We start from the raw sequence: 19179 nt of genomic DNA, 5'->3' as shown, positions 1-19179 counted from the left end.
GACCCAAGCCTTCCGGCCACCATCACAGCTTCCGACCCACCCAGCCAATCAGTGTGCGCCGTCTCTTCTGGCATAGCCATTGGCTCAGGCAGACACACGTGACCCAACCTGGGCCAATAAGAGGCAAGTGGGTCTCCTGATGACATAGGAGGGCCACCTGGAGTCGATGGGGGCCATTTGGATCCTGAGGGAAGAGGACGTCTGACAAGGAAGTAGCACAGATGGCTGGGGAACAAGGACACGAAGGAGAGGCACTGTCTGAGTCCCTGGATCACACCAAGCCTGAAAGTGAACCCTGGCAGTTATGTGAACCAGAAGTTTCCCTTTGTTGCCTAAGCTTATATGGGCAAGGTTCGAGTCACTCACAGTCTGAGGGAACCCTCTGAGCCAGGCCCACGGTCATCTGCTCCTCCCCGAAGCTCAAGCAGGTGCGAAGGGACCGAGCCGAACTGATGCTTAGAAAGGCAAAGTGACCCATTCACGGTCACAGAGCTGGCGCACGGCTGGAATTCGGACCTGCGTTTGCCCAGAGCCGCGTGGTTCTCTCCACATCCCACTTACCCGTGCAGCGTGGGGGGGTCATTCCTGGCCCACGTGAACGTGGCGTTCTTCACGGTGATGCTGTTCGTGGCTCCAGCTGGAAGGCACCAGAGATAACATGTCAGGCGCAGGCGCTGCCATGGCCTGCGCTTGAGCAGCAGGCTCTTACTTTTTGTTTTTCCTTATCAGGTAGTTCAACTCCAGAGGCTGGACACCCATGCCAGGCATTATCTGATCACATCAGTCACTGTTTCTTAAGAACTTCAACCAGCAGCTCTGGAGGCGGCCTCCACCCAGAGGGCCGAAAGAAACCACGAGAGGACTCTGCCTTTGAAAGATAGGAGGCCGCACAATCTGGGAGAGCCAGGGACCCCCGGGGCCTCCCACACTCATTCCTAGGAGCTTCCGGCAGCTCTAGGGGATGGACAGGGGCGGGGGTGGGTTGAGCAGAAGCTAAGGTCACAGGGTGTCAGCAGCGCCCGCATGCAGTCGCCTGTGATGAGCTCAAGCTGACTCATGGCCCTCATTAGACCTCCAGGGCCCCTCCTTTAATGTCCAAAGTGGGGTCCCCACCCTGAAACTCCCGGATTCCGGGGCAGCCTCCTAACTCACCTCCCTGCATCCCATTTCTCCCTTCCTCCAGCCACCCTGCTCAGGTCAGGGCAGGTCGGTCTTCCCCTCAACACCAACTCTGTAAACTGTGCAAACTCGGGGATGGAACAGGAAATGGGGAATCGTGGCGGGGGAGCGGAAGGCATGCCAGAGAAAGTTTGCCTAACGCGGACCTACCTGTTTCTAGCCCCTCTGCCTGCATCAACATTCCCTTTTATTCTCTTTTTACTCCATGCCACTCACTTACACAAACAACTTCTTACTTAAATGATGAGCCAACTTGAAACCTTCTCTAAAGAGAAGATTGGGGGTGTTTCTAAGTTGTCAAAAGCAGAAATAAATTGCCCCACCCACCAAAGCAACAAAATCTGTGAGGAGAGGAAGTTACTGGTTAACCAAACTTAACCTGCCCGGCCCCCATCCCTCCCCTGAAACAGTGAACAAGGAGGAAGCTGGAAGGTGCTATTTAAGGAATTTAAGAAAAGCCACTAGAGTCGGTCAAGCTAGAGGCTACAAGACTTGGCCAGCAGCTGCCTAGGGGCCCCCATCTGGCACCCAGAGAGTGTGGATAAACATCTCAGAGGCTGAGCGCCTAAGGGGCTGCCTTCAGGGCAGGGAATCAGGGCTGAGGCCTCAACTGAGGCCTGGACCCAGGGCCAGGGGTTTTCCAACGTGACTCTTGCTGTGAGCTGACTTTGGGAGCTAGAAAACCTCCTTGGTTGACCCCAAACCCTGGAGTAGACGGCATCATTCTGCAACATGTGTATGTGTGTGTGTGTACATGTCTGTGTACACATATGTGTGTGTTGTGGGGGGTGGAAATAACTCGATCCTCGACACAACAGAATCTGGACAACCACAGGCCAGGGAAATCGGGAGGGAGGTTCCAGGAAGTGGTGGTTCTCAACTCGGGGTGACTTTGATCCCCCAGGGACACAATGTCTGGAGACATTTTCAATTGTCGAACCTGGGATGGGTGTTACTGGCACCTAGGGGTGCTGCTCAAGCAGCCTATAGCAGTGGTCAAAAAGTTTGTTTGGGTTTTTTATAACGTTATGCAGAAAAACTCAAATGAACTTTCTGGCCAACTCAATACAATGCACGGGACGTCCCCACAGCAAAGTGACCCTGACCCGAATGTTGGTGGTGCTGAGGCTGAGGAACGCGGCCCCCCATGGCGACCGCCTCTCACAGACACGGGGAGGATCGACTACCTTGATCTTTGCCAAGTGCTGTGCTGGGTGTTCCACACGCCACTGAGGACATCTGAATGCCTGCTGCTCCGCTCACACGTATACACATGCTACACTGCTCACGTGCGTACACGTGACGTACCGCTCACATGCATACACACAATCATTCCTCTGACCACATCTACTGGGCTTGGGAGCCAGACTGTGTGGGTTCAAACCCCATGTGGCCATTTCCTAGCTGGAGAAGCACAGGCAAGTTACTTAACTTCTCCTTAGAACAATGACTGACACACAGTGGGTGCTCAGTAAATCTCTGCGGAGACGCCGAACCGTGGGTGAGAACACAGATTGTGCTGACGGGCTCCATGAGCTGTGGTAAGCAATGGACCGGTGAGTATGGTGACGTCCTTAGGACAGGACAACATTACAACGGAAGCGGTCACTACCACTAGTGCTATGAATATGTCTTATTGAGTGCCTGGAGATCCCTGCTCAGGGGTCCGCTGGGAAAGGATAAATTAATAAGCTACAGAATAACAAATCTACCCAATTAAAGAAAAAACCAAAAGAAAGGCACTGTCCTTTCCATTGCCCAGATGGGGAAAGCGAGGCTCAGAGCAGTGAAGTGACCTGCCTGAGGCGGCACAGCTACAGGGATGGGGTTCGGTGAGTCTCCAACTTCCTCAGCTTGCTCACTTGCCCAGAATGGAATGGAAGCTGGGGCCCTCGGGGAGGGGTGGGCCTCGCCCAGGTTGCTTCTTGCCAGAAGGCAAGATGAGAGAGGTGCACTTTCACCCTCCTGGGAAGGCCTGTAGGTCATCCACGCTCCCGGGACGCACCGTCTTTGATGGGCCGGCGCTGGATGCTGTCAGGATCCAGCTCCTCGTGCGACAGGAAGACCCTCAGGCGCTTCAGGGAGACGCTTGCCTGCACGGAGAGCAACAACAGGCTGCGGTTATTTTTAAACACGTTTTTGCAAAAACAGACCAAGGCTAACTCATAGTGGTTTCCCCTGGGTGCGGAGGGGCCCACATCCTCCCTTATTTCTGAAGTTTCTGCATTTCCTACCCCGAGCGGATGCCTCAGAAGAAAAAAATTAAATGGGTCTGGGTTCTTGTTTGTTTTCCTTTAAAAAGCCCACAGCCATTACAGAGGAGGGCGGGGGACCGTCCAGGCTGACAAGAGACGAGAAACAACGAAAGGCAATGGTCTTGCTTAAGACAAACTAGATACTCGGAGATAAAGGTGTCCCGGAGGCTGAATGCACTACACAGTGGTTGTGGCCAAGGATACTGTAGGATAAACTTCACAGCTGCTAAGAGACGAACTGAATGGCTTCCACCACAAAAAACAAATGATAACTGTGACAGGTGACCGAGGTATACCTGACACTAAGGTCATAACAGCAGTGCCACAAGTCCATGTATCAAAGCACCACGCTGCATGTACTGAACATATGTTCAACAAAAACAAAAACAAACAAAAAAAAAAGGCAAAGGTCCTGATTCAAACAGCCCAATGGCAAGGACATTTCTGAGAGATAATCCAGAAAATTTTAATATGGAACAAGTATTATTTTAAGAGATTACTGTTACTTTTGTTAGGTATGATAATGGTGTTACTTATGTAAGAAGAAATGCATGCTGAAATATTTATGGGTGAAATGCCAAGAGATCTGGGATTTGCTTTAAAATTCTTCGGCAGAAAGAGAGAGAGAGAGAGAAAGGAATGAAGGGAGGGAGAAGACAGGATCAGATGAAGTAATCACAGCAAAATGCTGGATCTGGGTGATGGGCACACAGCATTCTTATACCGTTCTTGCCACTTCTGCATACACATGAAATGGGTCATAATAAGAAGGGGTTTTACTGGCTTATTTTTTAAAAGCCTTGACCAGGGCTTGCTTGGACAATGAAACCTTAAGGCTTATTTGTCAATGTGGCTAATGATACAGTTTTCATGGAAGCGTGTGCACAATTAGGGAGAAGAGTGTGACAAACGCCGTGGGCAGGAAAGTGCAGGAGATTCAGATGGTAAAAGTGTGACTGAGTGGCTTCCTCTCCTTTAGAATCACCGCCCGGGCTGGGGGCTTCTAGGGCGTCCAGCTGGAATTTCTTAAATGGTGAGCCAAGCCCATGAGTGGGTTGTAAAACCAATTTAGTGGCTGCATTTTTTAAAAATTTTGTTTATTCTTAATTGAAAGATAATTGCTTCAATTACAATATTGGTTTGATTTCTGTCATACATCAACATGAAGTAGCCGGAGGTGTAAGAAACAGGACCCGGTACGACAGGGCAGGGTGGCACAGACTCGATTAGAACAGAAGAGGAACAAGTGTTTCAGAAAGAATCTTGCAGAGCTCAGGAAAGCCTAGCCACAATAACTTTTGTTTCATACACCTGGGGCATCCCAGGTGGCGAAGGGGTAAAGAACCCGCCTGCGAATGCAGGAGACACAAGAGGCGCGGGCTCGATCCCTGGGTCAGGAAGATCCCCTGGAGAAGGAAATGGCAACCCACTCCAGTAGTCTTGCCTGGTGAATCCCATGGACAGAGGAGCCTGGTGGGCTACAGTCCATGGGGTCGCAAAGTCAGACACGACTGACTGAGCACGTGCTCACACACACACACATACACTTGAGCATGCATGTCAATAAATAAAAACGTCTCTCTCTCTTTACGGCAGGACCAAAAAAATTACAAAGGTCTGGGCCTCGATCACTGTCCCCCCGGCCCTGAGCACAGTGGGATGAGTCACACAAGAGGCAGCTGCAACCAAGGGACTTTCGTGCCCTCTGGCCTTGTTTCCCCAGAGTCCCTTCCCTGAAACCCCCCGGTCTCGCCTGTACCTGCACAATGCTGCTGATGACCATGGGGAGGATATTCAGGGGGAAGCGGAGGATGTTGAACAAGGCCAAGGACACAAAGGCCTTCTGGGCATCCAGGATGTTGTTCTCATCGACGGTCACGTAGACGGCAAACGTAGACAGGGCCACCTGCAAGCAGACAAGGTCAGCATCTCAGTCACAGAAGCTGTGACACATGCCCAGGCAAAGTCTAGCATACAGCAGGCACCCACTAAACACCCAGAGAATGAACTGGATAGACCAATGGCTAGGAGCCAAAAGTCCCGGCCATTCCCACCACCGTTCTCCACGGGACACTGAACGGGCATTCAAGGGGTCCCTCAACATCACCAAGTGAGATCAAACCTCTGAGCCAGTGCCCTCTGCCCAGAACGACTTTCCCATCCAGTCTCTCCCTGTTCTGACAGGAGGCCCAACCCACAACAGCCATCCTTGTTGCTATTGTTTAGTCGCCAGGTTGTGTCTGATGTTGTGACCCCGTGGACTGCAGCACACTAGGCTCCTCTGTCCTTTTCTATCTTCTAGAGTTTGCTCAAGTTCACGGTCATCGAGTCGGTGATGCTACCTAAGGATCTCATCCTCTGTTGCCCCCTTCTCCTCCTGCCATCAACCCTTTCCAGCATCAGAGTCTTTTCCAATGAGTCGGCTCTTGCCATCAGGTGGCCAAAGTACTGGAGCTTCAGCATCAGTCCTTCCAATGAGTATTCAGGGTTGATTTCCCTTAGGATTGACCTCTTTGCTGGCGTAGGTTTGATCTCTTTGCTGTCCAAGGGACTCTCAAGAGTCTTCTCCAGCATCATCCTTACATTCTGGTCTATTCTTCTTCATAACACCTATCACTACCTTACACTGTAAGATTACAGATATTGAGTGTCTGTCTTCTGCACTGAAATGCAAACCTCACAAAGGTAGGGACTTGTGTATGTGGCTGTATCCTCAGTGCATAGAATGACCTTGGGCATACAGGAGCCCTGAGACCTCAGGCAAATCACCTCCTCTCACCAGCCTCCACTGTCTCATCTGTGAAATGGGGGCGGACATGGAGGATTCATGCCACTGCTGAAAGCTCCTTCCAGCTCAGAGTACCCCCAGGAAAGCAACATAGGTTTTTTTAAAAAAAAAAGAAAAAACAAACAGCCAAGGGTCCTCTGAAGCCTACTCCCTTCCCTACAAAATCAGACTTGCCATAAGTCCTGTGGGGAGGCTTGGGATTTCAACTCCCAGGCAACTGCAATTTGGGTTCAGCTGTCTGAGACAGTAGGCCCTCCCTCACCAGGAAAAAGGAAAGACCCCGAATAATCCAGGGCTGGGTTGCACGGCTTAGGAGGGAAAAGATCAACAGGTGTCTCTCTGTGCCCTAACCCCTGATGGCGCCAGCACAGTACCAGGTGTTGCTAGCGAGGCTAACAACATCCCCCTCAGGTCACCGGCACGTATTACCGAGGCAATCTGGAAAACCTTGGACCCAGCAGATGGGTACAAGTCTCCACCCCCACATTAGCCCAGGCTCCTAGAGCCATTAAAGGCTTTAGGGAAAATAAACTGCCTGGGACCTCATTCTTGAGCTCGGGGCAGATGGCCAGCAATCAAGAGATCCCAGTGTGGCCAAGATTCTGGTGTGGCTGAGGTTCAGGGTATTTTCAGGGTCTCAGCTGCCTCATTTCTTTTGCTACCTATTAGAAGGTCGTACATCTTAAACATTAAACCCATAAGCTCTGCCTGTTTATCAGCTGTGTGACCCTGGCCAATAAGGTCACCTCACCTCTCCAAGGGAGCCTCTGTTTTCGCATCTATGAAATGGGAAATCAGGATAAGCACGCACAGGGCTTTTGGCAGCAAGGAACCAGGCACTAGTGAAGAGTGCTTAACCCTATGCCTGGGGAACAGTAAAATACAGTAGATGGCGGCTGTTTTATTTCTTGTTTCAGGACTCAGTTCAAATTCCTTGGACTATTTTTCCAAAGAATCTATTAACCGGGTCCCAGTCAGTAAAGAATCTGCCTGTAATGCAGAAGACCTAGGTTCGATTCCTAGGTCAGGGAGATTCCCTGGAGAAGGAAATGGCAACCCACTCCAGTATTCTTGCCTGGAGAATTCCACGGTCAGAGGAGCCCGGCAGGCTGCAGTCCACGGACTCGCAAGAGTCGGACCCAACTTAGCAACCAAACCACCAAGAACAGGGCACTGGAAAGCAGAGAAGGTTCTGACATTAACAAGGGAGGTGACCCTGAGGGAAGGCACAGAAATTTTCCAGGATCCGTGGCCAAGAGGGAGGTTAGGTGCTCAAAAAGCCGATCCCTGGGACGACTGCACATGCTGACTCTCCTCCCCTAGGCTCTGATGCCACACTCGCCTCCTACCTGGAGAGTCTCCCCACTCAAAACTCCCCCACCACATCCACACAGAGGAAGAGGATTCAACCATAAAAAGGACTGAAGTGCTGACGCCCGCTGCACCATGGATGAATCCTGAAAACCTGATGCTAAATCAAAGGAGACAGACATGAAGGCCACACACATTATATATGATCCCATTTAAATGAAATATCCAGAATAGGCAAATCAAAATCAACCCTGAATATCTGATGCTGATGCAGAAGCTCCAATACTTTGGTCGTCAGATGCGAAGGGCCAACTCATTGGAAAAGACCCTGATGCTGGGAAAGACTGAAAGCAGGAGAAGGGGACGACAGAGGACGAGATGGTTGGATGGCATCACTGACTCAATGAACAGAGTTTGAGGAAATTCTGGGAGATGGTGAAGGACAGCCTTCACCAGACCAGACAGCCTGGTCTGCTGCAGTCCATGGGGTCGCAAACAGCTGGACACGACTGAGCAACTGAACAACAACAAGAGAGACAGAAGGTAGACAAGAGGATGCGCTGGGCTGGAGGATGGGGAGTGCCTCCCATAAGTACAGGGTTTCCTTCTTGGGTGATGAAAGTGCTCTGGAATTAGGCAGTGGGGATGGCTGTCCAACCCTGTTAATACAATAAACACCACTGAACTGCACACATAAATGTGGTGAATTATATATCAATAAAATAAAAGTTTTTAAAAAATCACCTCTCCAATATCAGTCTATTTTACTCAGTATAGAAGCCACAATCTTGACTCAGGCCCCAAGATCCAACTGAGTGGTAAACGTCCCTGCTCTGAACTTGTCTGCCCTCCTCGCCCAGCACTCTCCCCGCTCCTTCCCTCTGTTCCAGCCCCGTGGCCTCAGTGGTTACTTCTTCTGTGAGGCAGACACAGTCCTGCCACAGGGCCTCTGCACTCACTCTTCCTTCTCAATGTCAGGCCCCTGACTGCCTCCAACTTAACACTCGGGTATCACCTTTCCAGTGAAGTCTCGGATCATCCTTGTTTTTTGGCTGCAGAGTGCAGGATCTTAGCTCCCCAACCAGAGATCGAACCCATGGCCCATGCAGTGGAAGCATGGAGTCTTAATCACCGGACCGCCAGGGAAGTCCCGTGATCATCCAGTTTAAAAACTGCAAGCCCTTCCTGTTGCTCTAACCAGAACCTTTTTCTTCCCCCATTGCACTTATGACACTTTAGCATACTATATATTCTTTATGCATTCATTACGTGCATTGTCCATCTCTCCCAGTTAGAATGAATGAACGAACACCCCACGAGGGTGAAGGTTTTTGCCCGTAGTATTCACTGCTCTATCATCAGTGCCTGGGACAGCACCTGGATCGTGGCAGATACCCAGAAAATGTTTGTGGGTGGGTGAGTGGATGGGTGGGATGGGTAAGTAGATGGATGGGTGAGTGGGTGGATGGATTTGCAGGAAAGCACACACCCAGGGGTGTCTCTTCAACAACACAGAAACCAGGCATGTCACCAGGATATCCCAGCTCCACTGGCCCAACTGATGGGGTGACTCCTGGCAGCACAGGAAGCGCATCGCGTGGCCCCTGTCAGATCCACAGCGTCCGCTTCTCCAGACGTGGAGGGCACTTACTCATCCATCAGTTACTGACTGGGCACCCTCCGTGTGCCAGGCACTGTGTATGGCGGGCTTGGAGATCCTGAGACTCACAGTCGAGTGGGAAATAGGTACTAAACCAGGGTCTCTCGAGCAGGCGCATCTGCCTTACAAACGCCTTACAAACGGTGAGGGTCAAGGACTTGGAAAATCCTTCACAAACAAGGAAGAACTACTGACCTCTCTGGGTGAAAACAGAGCCTCTCTCCACACTGAGAAATGGGGCAAATGACTGAACCAACTGCCCCAGCCCAACCCCTAAAAACCTGCCGTCTCCTCATGAGAACATCTGTTCCTTCTGCCTGGTTGGCATCCACGCTTGTTGGTTGTAACAACACGTCAGTTTTCCTTTGGGGAGCTGAACCTCCCCCAACTTCAGCCCATGAGGTTCAGCCACAGATCAAAGGTCTACATTACAGCCTAATCTCTGACAGAAGTCACATGACCCAGGCCTGGCCAATCCAAGCATCCCTGTTCCCTGACTCCAGCGATGCAGGGACAAGCACGCAATCAACTGTAACCAATGAGACTCAACCCCACAGCTTTGCTGTGGGAACTAATGGAAAAAAGGGGAGCTCCCTCTTCATTGTGGTTACTGAGATGACAGGATCAATCCTAAGTGCATCTGACAAAGAAACCACCGTGGAGAGAGCAGAGGTAGGAGACAGAGAAGGAATTATACCCAACATTATCTTTGGAGCACCTGGATCCAGCCATGCCTGAAACCCCGGTCATGCTTAAAACCAGCACCTTCCTAGACTTTTCAGTGACTCAAAAATCTCCCTTCTTTTTATTTTACTTGAGTAGATCTAAGTTAGGTTTCTGCCACCTGCAAGATAGTTCCTAACTAATACAGTTTATCCAAATCTTCAGTCAATCTATTGTAACTGACTATTGTAATATTGACTATTCATTTAGTCAGTCAATCCACATATACCTAATGAGTGGGTACTATTTGCTAAGTCCACTATGTTTCAGGGGCTTCCCAGGTTGTGCTAGTGGTAAAGAATCTGCCTGGCAATGCAGGAGACTTAAGAGATGCAGGTTTGATCCCTGGGTCAGGAAGATCCCCTGGAGAAGGAAATGGCAACCCACTCCAGTATTCTTGCCTGGAAAATCCCATGGACAGTGGGGCCTCGTGGGCTACCCACAAAGAGTCAGACACAACTAAAGCAACTTACCATGCACTATGTTACAGGGATACAAGCAATAAAAGAGAAGAGCCATGTATGTTCTGGTCAGTGGAGAATTGCACAATGGGTAATTAGCATATAGAAGGATAATTATTCTAAAGCAGGGACAGACAAGGCACAGAGATGACAAGAAGCTCGCAAATCTTCTAAGATAGCAAGTGCCAAATACTGACGGCTGCCTGGGGATGCTATTTTAGGAAAGTGCATTAGGTGGACATGAGGACATGATAAATGCCAGGCTCTATATTCCAGAAAAACAATCCCATCAATCCTGCCACATGGCATCCCCATTCCTGCCTGACCTCCTCAGGACTCTGTCTTCCATCACACCTACCGGTGGGTAAACACGTCATCATCCTTGAAGTGCAGGAATCCACCAGTGGAAAGAACATGCAAATACCTTCCAAGGGAACCAGAGGCCACATATTTTCTCCTAATGTAGGCAGAGGCTTCGATGTCTCGGCCAGGGTCAAGGTCCCCAACTGACTCCCAGGCTCATCTGTTTCATGATGAACAGCTCAACCAACCCTGTCTCTGGAAGTCCACCATCACCCCAAAGCTGAATGGCAAATTCAAGGTCAAGAAAAGCCAGTCATACTCTTTAAGCATCTCTTGCTGTGCTTTCCTAAGGGAGACCAGGGCAGGAAATGATTATTTAAAGGGTTGGCAGTTCGGGTGACTAGCTAGAAACGGCTAGGTTTTGTCAGAGGATCTGATGTGCCGAGCAAAGGGTTATGGGGAAAGGTCCCTTCGTCCTAAGCATAACACAGCTCAGATGAAAGCTTGCTGCCTGACCCCTCTGGCTTTCAGATCTTTGCCTATTTATAAAAAAGGAAAAAAAAAAAAAAAAGGAATCCAAACATCTTGGATTTCTGTGTGATTTGCTATCACTAGTATGAAAATAAATAAAATAGATGTAGCAGTTTAAGCACATTTATTGTATATAGTCAAAGTTATGCTGGTATACACGTAGGCTCTTTCCGTAAATACACAGAAGAAATTGGTATGAACAAGGAAGCTGGGTGATGGGGGGCCTGTAGAGGCAGACAGGTGCTTCTCACCTGGGGATATTTTGATCATCATAACTGGGGAAATGGGGGGAGAGGTACCACTTGGCATCTGAAGTGGGGAAAGGCCAGGGATGCTGTTCAACATCCTACAGTGCACAGAACAGCTCCCCACAAAGAAACAACGACTTATCCAGTCCCAAATGTCAGCAGCGCTGGAGTTGAGAAGCTCAGCTGCAGACTCTTTGGAACAGCTGTAACTGTCTTCACCACACGAATCCATTACTTTCTGTTTTTAAAATAAAATGGATCATATATACAGTAAGGACTACTTAACAGTTGTATTTAATGCATAGAGACTATTGAACAGTTGAGCCTCCAGAAGGTGGCTCAGACAGTACAGAATCTGCCTTTGATGCAGGAGATGTAGGTTCAATCCCTGGGTCGGGAAGATCCCCTGAAGAAGGAAATGGCAACCCACTCTAGCATTCTTGCCTGGAGAACCCCATGGACAGAGGAGCCTGGCAGGATTGAAGAGTTGGAAGAAAATAAGAACAACCCCTGTTAACTACCATGCAGTATTGTATTTTTTACTTTTAACAAAACAGAGAGTCACTAAGGACCTGGAGAAGGCTGGGGAGACTGGAGTGTGAAAAGAATGTGACAGCAGACCCTTCCAGCCTGGAATGCGGGCGAGTTTGAGCCGGAAGGGATCCTAGGGAACACAGAGTCCCAGAGCAGCTAAGCGACGTTGCTGCTTGGGCCAACTCCAGTCCACTGGCAGTGTTCATTCACCTAGAGGACTGTCTGAACATAATTCAGTGGCAGGGAGCACCATGACTGTCCAGGGGTGTTGGATGAGGCAAGGGGCCTGCAGGGGGGCAAGGATGCACGCACATCCCTGGGGCCTAACCCCTTCATCAAAGTCAAGTCAAGCCAAACGCTCATGGTCAGCTGGGTCCCACTCTTTGCGACCCCATGGACTGTACCTTGCCAGTCTCCTCTGTCCATGGGATTTCCCAGGCAAGAACACTGGAGTGGGTTGCCATTTCCTCCTCCATGGGATCTTCTTAGCCTAGAGATCCAACATGTGTCTCCTGCGTTGCAGGCAGATTCTTTACCACTGAGCCACCAGGGAAGCTCCAACCCCTTCATCTCTCCTGCTCAAAGATCCAGAGGCAGGGAGGTAAAACGACCGGCTAGAGGTCACTCCATGAGCTGGCAGGAGAATTCAGTGCGGGTCCTGACACTCAGAAAAACATTCCACTCCTCTAAGCCAGGACTCAGCTGGCTATGTCTCGGCCCATGAACTTAGGATGGATTTTACATTTTTAAATGATCTAAAAAAACCCCAAATTTTTTAATGATCCAAAAAAACATTTCATGACACGTAGAAGAGTATACAAAATTCAAATTTCAGTGTCTATACAGTAATTTTTATAGGATCACAGCCATACCCATTCATTCTGTCTTATCCATACCTACCTTTTTTTTTTTTTTTTAATTTTTGGCCACACCCCAAGGCATGTGGGAATCTCAGTTCTCTGACCAGGGATTGAACCTGTGCCCCCTGCTTTGGAAGGAGAAGTCTTCACCCCTGGACCACCGGTCAAGTTCCATCCATAGCCACTCTCACACTACACTAGCAGAGATGAGAAGCTGCCACAGAGATCACACGGCCAAGGACACCTAAATTATTCACTGGGTGGTCCTATACAGAAAACTGTGATCACTCCTCCTTTTTGCCCATGTTTTTCAAACTTTAATGTGCATACAAATCCCCTGGTGGGGCAATTGCTAAAATTTAGATCTGTCTTAGCTTGGTCTGGGGTGAGGCCTGAGAGTCTGTATTTCTAATAAGCAACCTGGTGATGCCGACGCTACTGGTCTACGGGCCCCACTGCTGAGGACAAAGTGTGGACCCCAGGCCCACAGCAGCAGTAGCCCCTGGGAACATGTTAGAAATGTGAATACTCAGGGCCTTCCTAGACAGACTGGATCTGAAACTGAGTGGGGCCCAGTGAGCATGGCTTTAACAAGGCCAGCAGGTGAGCGTGAGGCCTGCACAAGCTGAGGCATCACTGATTTCCACCACGTTGCCTTGTGTGTGGGCTAAGAATCTAGGAGACATCAAGCTGAGCCTAACACAACCCAGTCTCCAAACGAATATACTTTCATAAACATCAAAAAAAGCAGGAGCTTCTTTAAATATTCCACATGCAACTCTACTGTGATGAAGCACACGGTAGCCTATTAGAAAATTCTGTTTCTTATTTATGGAAATTGTGGTTTTGGTCATAGGAACTTCCCATAAGAATACCTTATTTGCCAACCTAACTAAGAAGTAACACTCACTACCAGCACAACATTTTTAAAAAAGAATGACATAGTTAATAATACAAAGACAGAAAGAAAAAAGAAGCATGGAGGGGCGGGCATGATCTGAAGTCATCCTTGACCATGTTTAACTGTCCATTGTGCTTACAGGGCTTCCACAGTCCCTCTCTATACGGTTCTCTGGTTTGCGGCCAGGTTGGGAAAACAGTAACTTACACTCTCATCTTTAAACTTTTCAAGGATGGCCAGCTAGGAACAGACCCATTACAGTAACCCAAGACATGTGTATCAGAACATTCAGTGACAGCAAAGAACAAGGAGCAGCCTAAAAGGCCAGCCAGGGGAGATGGGTTAAGTCCACTATGGCACACCCATGCTCCGGACAAGAATACATGGTTCAAACAGATGAAGCAGATCTGAATGCATGAACTGAGCGGTTATATACTAAATTCAAAGGTCCAGAACACCATGTGAGTATGACTCCTTTTGAATATATTATAAATATTTCAAAAATAGCTACACACATCAATGTTTTTTCCCTCAAAAGATATACAAAACTGTCATTTTGGAGGAAAGGGATAGATGGAAGGATAATATACTTTTATTACTTTTTATTTCATAACTTTTCATATGAATTATTTTTTTTCAATGAATGAAAAGTATTTGTTGGCCACTTATTATGCACTGGTTCTGGCACTAGGATACAGAAGTGAACAGAAAAACATCTGTGCCCTCCTGAAGCTGACATTCTAGTGGAGAAAGACAATTCATGAAAAAGTGACTTTTAGCGTGTGTCTGGCATGGCCACTTCAAATGTGGTCCACAAGTCACTGCCAACCCTCCGTGTGTGACCAGATGCCCACAGATAAGGAGCTGACACCATCAAGTGGCTCAAATAAGGCACCAAGCAAGCAGTTTAGTTCTGCTGACTTTTTTTGTTTCTTAGGCAGACTTTCTCGATGAAGGATGCAGAGAGCAGAGGCTTACATTCCAGCACAAACTTCTCCACTCATGGTGAACCAGTTCCTAACTGGCTACTCCGGGCAGCCCTGGGCTGGGAGCTATCAAGTGCTGTGAATAAAACAAAGGGCAGAGCAGGGGTGGTACTTTTAAAAAGAGTGGTCGGAGAAGACTGTGCTGAAATAGCGACTTCCAAAAAATATTTAGGCAACGACGACGCGATAAAACGTCTGACCGTGTGGGCCAGGAGAAATCCGGCTTCACTCACCAGGAAAGGGGTGCAGACCCAGGTGAAGGTCCCCACGGCGGCCAGGTAGGCAGATTTCTTCAGCACCTTCAGCTCTTCCTGCCGGATGGCCAGCACCTTGTCTTTGAATGCCAGCTCCCAGGCGTAAAGCTTCAGCACTTTGATCCCGTTGAGAATTTCGTTCATCAGCTTAATCCGATTGTCCTTGCTCTTCATGTGGGCCACCTTGGAAGAGAGAAGCGGTCAACACCTCACCAGGGGAGGGGGTGGTGGGTGCTGGCCGCTCACTTCTGGCCCTGGCACCAGACCAACAACCCCATCTGTTCAGAATGGGCCTTCCTGAGGGTGGGAAAGCGGTGAACAATCCCTGTGAACCGTGACTCTGGACCCTGAGAGCCCTCCAAGGGATTCATTTTTCAAGGCAAAAAAACTGCTTCGAATCATGTTAGATTTGACATTATTAGCAAAACCTCTTAAATTTAGAAGAGAGGCAAGAAAAACTGTACAGCCATCCAGGGAGGAAGGGGCACAAGCCTTACTCTGCTGATCCAAATATGAGAGATGATATTTTCTTCCCCCTCCATTTTCTTATTTTCTTTACTGCTTATCAGCCAGTACATGGTTGTTACAATACTGAAGTGTTTCTATACCAGCCGGCACTGGTTCTGACAACTGGGTACCCGTGCTACAGAGTTGTTAAATAATTTTGATATCACCTAGCCTTTTCCTTAAGCCAGACACTTTTCTAAGCTTTTCATGGGCATTTAGTCCTGCTCACAAGAGCCCTATCATTAAGTGCTATGTCACTCCTGGGTCACAGAACAGGACAGGTTAAACAACACGCGGTCAAGGCCAGAGATTGAAACTGTTTGGGAGGTGGGCCTTTCAAGGGAAGAAGATGAAAGGCCATAATCAGCCCCCTACCCCTCCAAACCTCATCCCATCAGGCCCACATTCTGGAACCTGTCTCTCCTATAGCATCATCAGGGCAGCCAAGCTCTCTCATTTGAAATTCCACGGGCACATCATAAATAGCCATCAATGGAGGAACAAAAAAAAAAAAAAAAGAACTCTGGCCCATTTCTGTTATAGACCATTAGACATGAGCTCCAGAGAATGCAGTCAGACCACATGGCATGCCACAGGAAGATCCCCCAGGCATGGCATCAAACGACAAAATCATGCTGCCAAAAGGGCCTGCGTGTGTTAAAATATATATGGTGATAGCACCGCAACGCACACACTTATACACGCCCAGCCTAACTACACAGTGAGTCTGATCTCTACATAAACACACAGAAAGTTCTACAAGATTTGCTTCGGTGTGTTCACTGTGGTTGAGAGGACAGGGAATGGGACAGGCCCTACACTTCTGTATTATTTGAACTTTTTAAATATAAGGAGAAGACATTCACTCTGTTACTTGACTATTTCAAAACTTAAAAAATACTAAGTAGCTCTGAAAGTAAGAAGTTCAGCGCTATGACCAGTGTCAGGTGGGGGTGGGGGGAAGCAAGGGGTGGTTTTTGCTCAGCCCTGGACAATACACACCCACGTAAAGGAACAGAACCCGTGGGAAATGAGGAATCTCCCGGATATCCACAGATGCGGCTTCAGACACTGGCCCACGAGGTCTAACTATTTCAGGAGCTCTCAACCTTGGCAGCCCCAATGGGAAGCTTTAAAAACCGCCCGATGCCCAGGACCCACCCATTATCAGGTGACTCAGAATTCCCGGAATGGGGCGTGGGGACCAGCATTTATGAAAGCGCCCCAGAGGATTCCTCCCACAGGCAGGCAAGGCTGAGGTCCCCACGGCCTGTGCAGAAGGAAGGCAGCCAACCCTTCAGTGGAAAGGCTTCAGGCAGGGGCCCAGTTCAGAGCCCCATGGAGACACCCCCCTACCTGGTAGGTCTTGGTCTTCATGGCCATCACAGCATTGAGGGGAACCATGAGGATCATCACGGCCACCCCCGCCAGGACGGAGGGGCCCAGGTTCTACGGGAGGAAACGAGAACAAAGCCTCACCACAGGACCTCCCCAGGCTGAGCCACCCCATGTAGCTATTCCACTTTTCAGATTTATCCCGGAGCATCCCTCGGGGCCCCACAAACCCCATTAAGAATACTAAGGCCACGGTCCTTTATCTGAAACCCTTGAGACCCCAGGTTGGAGTTTTTTGTTGTTTTTGTTGCTGTTATTTATTTTTAATTGAAGGATAATTGCTTTACAGTACTGTACTGGTTTCTACCAACAGGGTGGATTTTGCAAATGAGAACTGAAGGATTTCAGAAAGGTAACGGGATGTGAAACAAAAATAGTGAATACGCCCACCTGATGGTCTGTCTTGCTCAAAGGCCCCTGGCTGGGGTCTGGGTGCTTGGGTTTGGGAAGGGCTCCCAAAATTGTCAGAACTGATATAAGACTGACTCACTGTGCCTAAACTGGACAAACAACATGGCTTCTGCCGATTAAGCCTTTTTCTCCTTGGAAGTCTGGAAGTTTGGTCTGTGCCAGGTAGAGGCTGCTGGTGTGATCAGACCCCAATAAAAATCCTGGACTCGGGGGGTCTCTCCCAAGCTTCCCTGGCTGGTAACGTTTCACACATGTTGTCACAATCGTCCAAACTGGGGAATTAAGTACCTCTTGTGTGACTCCAGGGTGACAGGACTCCTGGAAGCTTGTCCCTGGTTCCCCTCCAACCTTTGTGAATCTTGCTGTAACCCTAGCAAATCATGAACCTGCTGGAGTCCTGGGACCCCCTGACATAGATGGATATGCCTGTATATCGCACCCCACCAGGCCCTGGCGCAGCATTCCATAAGCAAATGCAATGCTTTTTTTCAGTAGCAAATGGGAAAATTCCCACTGAGAGGGATAATCAAGATGATAAATCGCACATCTGTTCAGGTCAGGTCTCGCCACCAAATGAGTTAAGACAAATTTTCGGTTTTTAGAGCTTTTTGATACAAGGACTTGTAGATAAGAAGCTATAGACTTTTCTATGGTCCCATTTGCAGATTAAGGAAACTGCACCTCAGAAAGGTTAAGAGATCATGACTGAGGCAAGATACTGATTGACATTTTTCAACTTGCAAGTTACACACCTCAGAAGAGACAGCCTGCGGAGTCTGCCCAGTGTATATGCACTTAGCTGAGACAGATGGTTGCACTACAGTGTAAGCATGTTAGTCCCTTCCAAGGAGTCACCCTTGGGTGCTCCAGTCCTAGTTACCAAAAAGCTACTCTACTGCTCTACTGTCTGTTTGCCAACAAAAATCTGTCCAGTTAAAGCTATGGTTTTTCTAGTAGTCATGTATGGATGTGAGAGTACGACCATAAAGAAGGCTGAGTGCCAAAGAATTGATGATTTCAAACTATGTTGCTGGAGAAGACGCTTCAGAGTCACCTGGACAGCAAGGAGATCAAACCAGACAATTCTAAAGGAAATCAACCCTGAATATTCATTGGAAGACTGATGCTGAAGCTTAAGTTCCAATACTTCGTTCACCTGCTGCAGAGAGGCAATGCATTGGAAAGATCCTGATGCTGGGAAAGATTGAAGGCAGGAGAAGGGGATGACAGAGGACGAGATGGTTGGATGACATCACTGACTCAATGCACATGAGTTTGAGCAAACTCTGGGAGATGGTGAAGGACAGGGGAGCCAGGTGTGCCGCAGTCCATGGGGTCACAGAGTTGGACACAACTGAGCGACTGAACAACAACTGCTCCGAATGTTCTCTGTGATGGAGTTCTGCTCGGTGAAGATTAATCCACCTCTAAGAATGAAGGTGATTTCTACCAACAATCTGAAGCATTCAGAATCAACTCTGAAAGCAAATCATAGTAACTAAAAGACACGGGGCACATCTCTGTACCACGTACTGCTCAGGGAACACTACCTGCAGCAATTCATTCAACTGTCCTGACCTCAATCACTGCAGTGATGTTTCCTGACTGTCAACAGTTTACAGATGAGGACATCAAGACGTCGTGACATTAAGCCATAAGAGCTGCAAGAGGCAGGATCTGAACTGGGGCAGCCTGATTTCAGAGCCATCTTGTTGCCTGTTATCCTATGTTCTTGACTGTCAGAGAAAGCCTGGTTTTGGTCTAAAGCAGCGGTTCCCAACCAGCGAGGTATATTCCCCCAAGGGACATCTGAAAACGTCTGGAGACCTTTTCACAAATGGTGGTGGGAGTGTGGGGGTGAAGAGGTGGTAT

The 19179-nt window shown here is 48.8% G+C and overlaps 1 protein-coding gene across 2 annotated transcripts in view; it reads right to left on the bottom strand.

Annotated features, from left to right (window-relative positions):
* The window catches only part of ABCC1 (ATP binding cassette subfamily C member 1), a 146310-nt gene that overhangs the window by 44402 nt on the left and 82729 nt on the right, over positions 1 to 19179 (bottom strand). For both annotated transcript variants that reach the window (XM_043914405.1, XM_043914403.1), the window contains exons 11-15: positions 16858 to 16950; positions 14974 to 15177; positions 5194 to 5340; positions 3185 to 3272; positions 562 to 637 (exon numbers count right to left, since the gene is read on the bottom strand). In XM_043914405.1, coding sequence (XP_043770340.1) covers positions 562 to 637; positions 3185 to 3272; positions 5194 to 5340; positions 14974 to 15177; positions 16858 to 16950 — 608 coding nt within the window. The remainder of the gene's footprint in view (positions 1 to 561; positions 638 to 3184; positions 3273 to 5193; positions 5341 to 14973; positions 15178 to 16857; positions 16951 to 19179) is intronic.

This window comes from Cervus elaphus, chromosome 10 (genome assembly GCF_910594005.1).
Source record: "Cervus elaphus chromosome 10, mCerEla1.1, whole genome shotgun sequence".
Lineage (NCBI taxonomy): Eukaryota > Metazoa > Chordata > Mammalia > Artiodactyla > Cervidae > Cervus > Cervus elaphus.
This window is presented reverse-complemented; position numbering and strand designations above follow the sequence as displayed.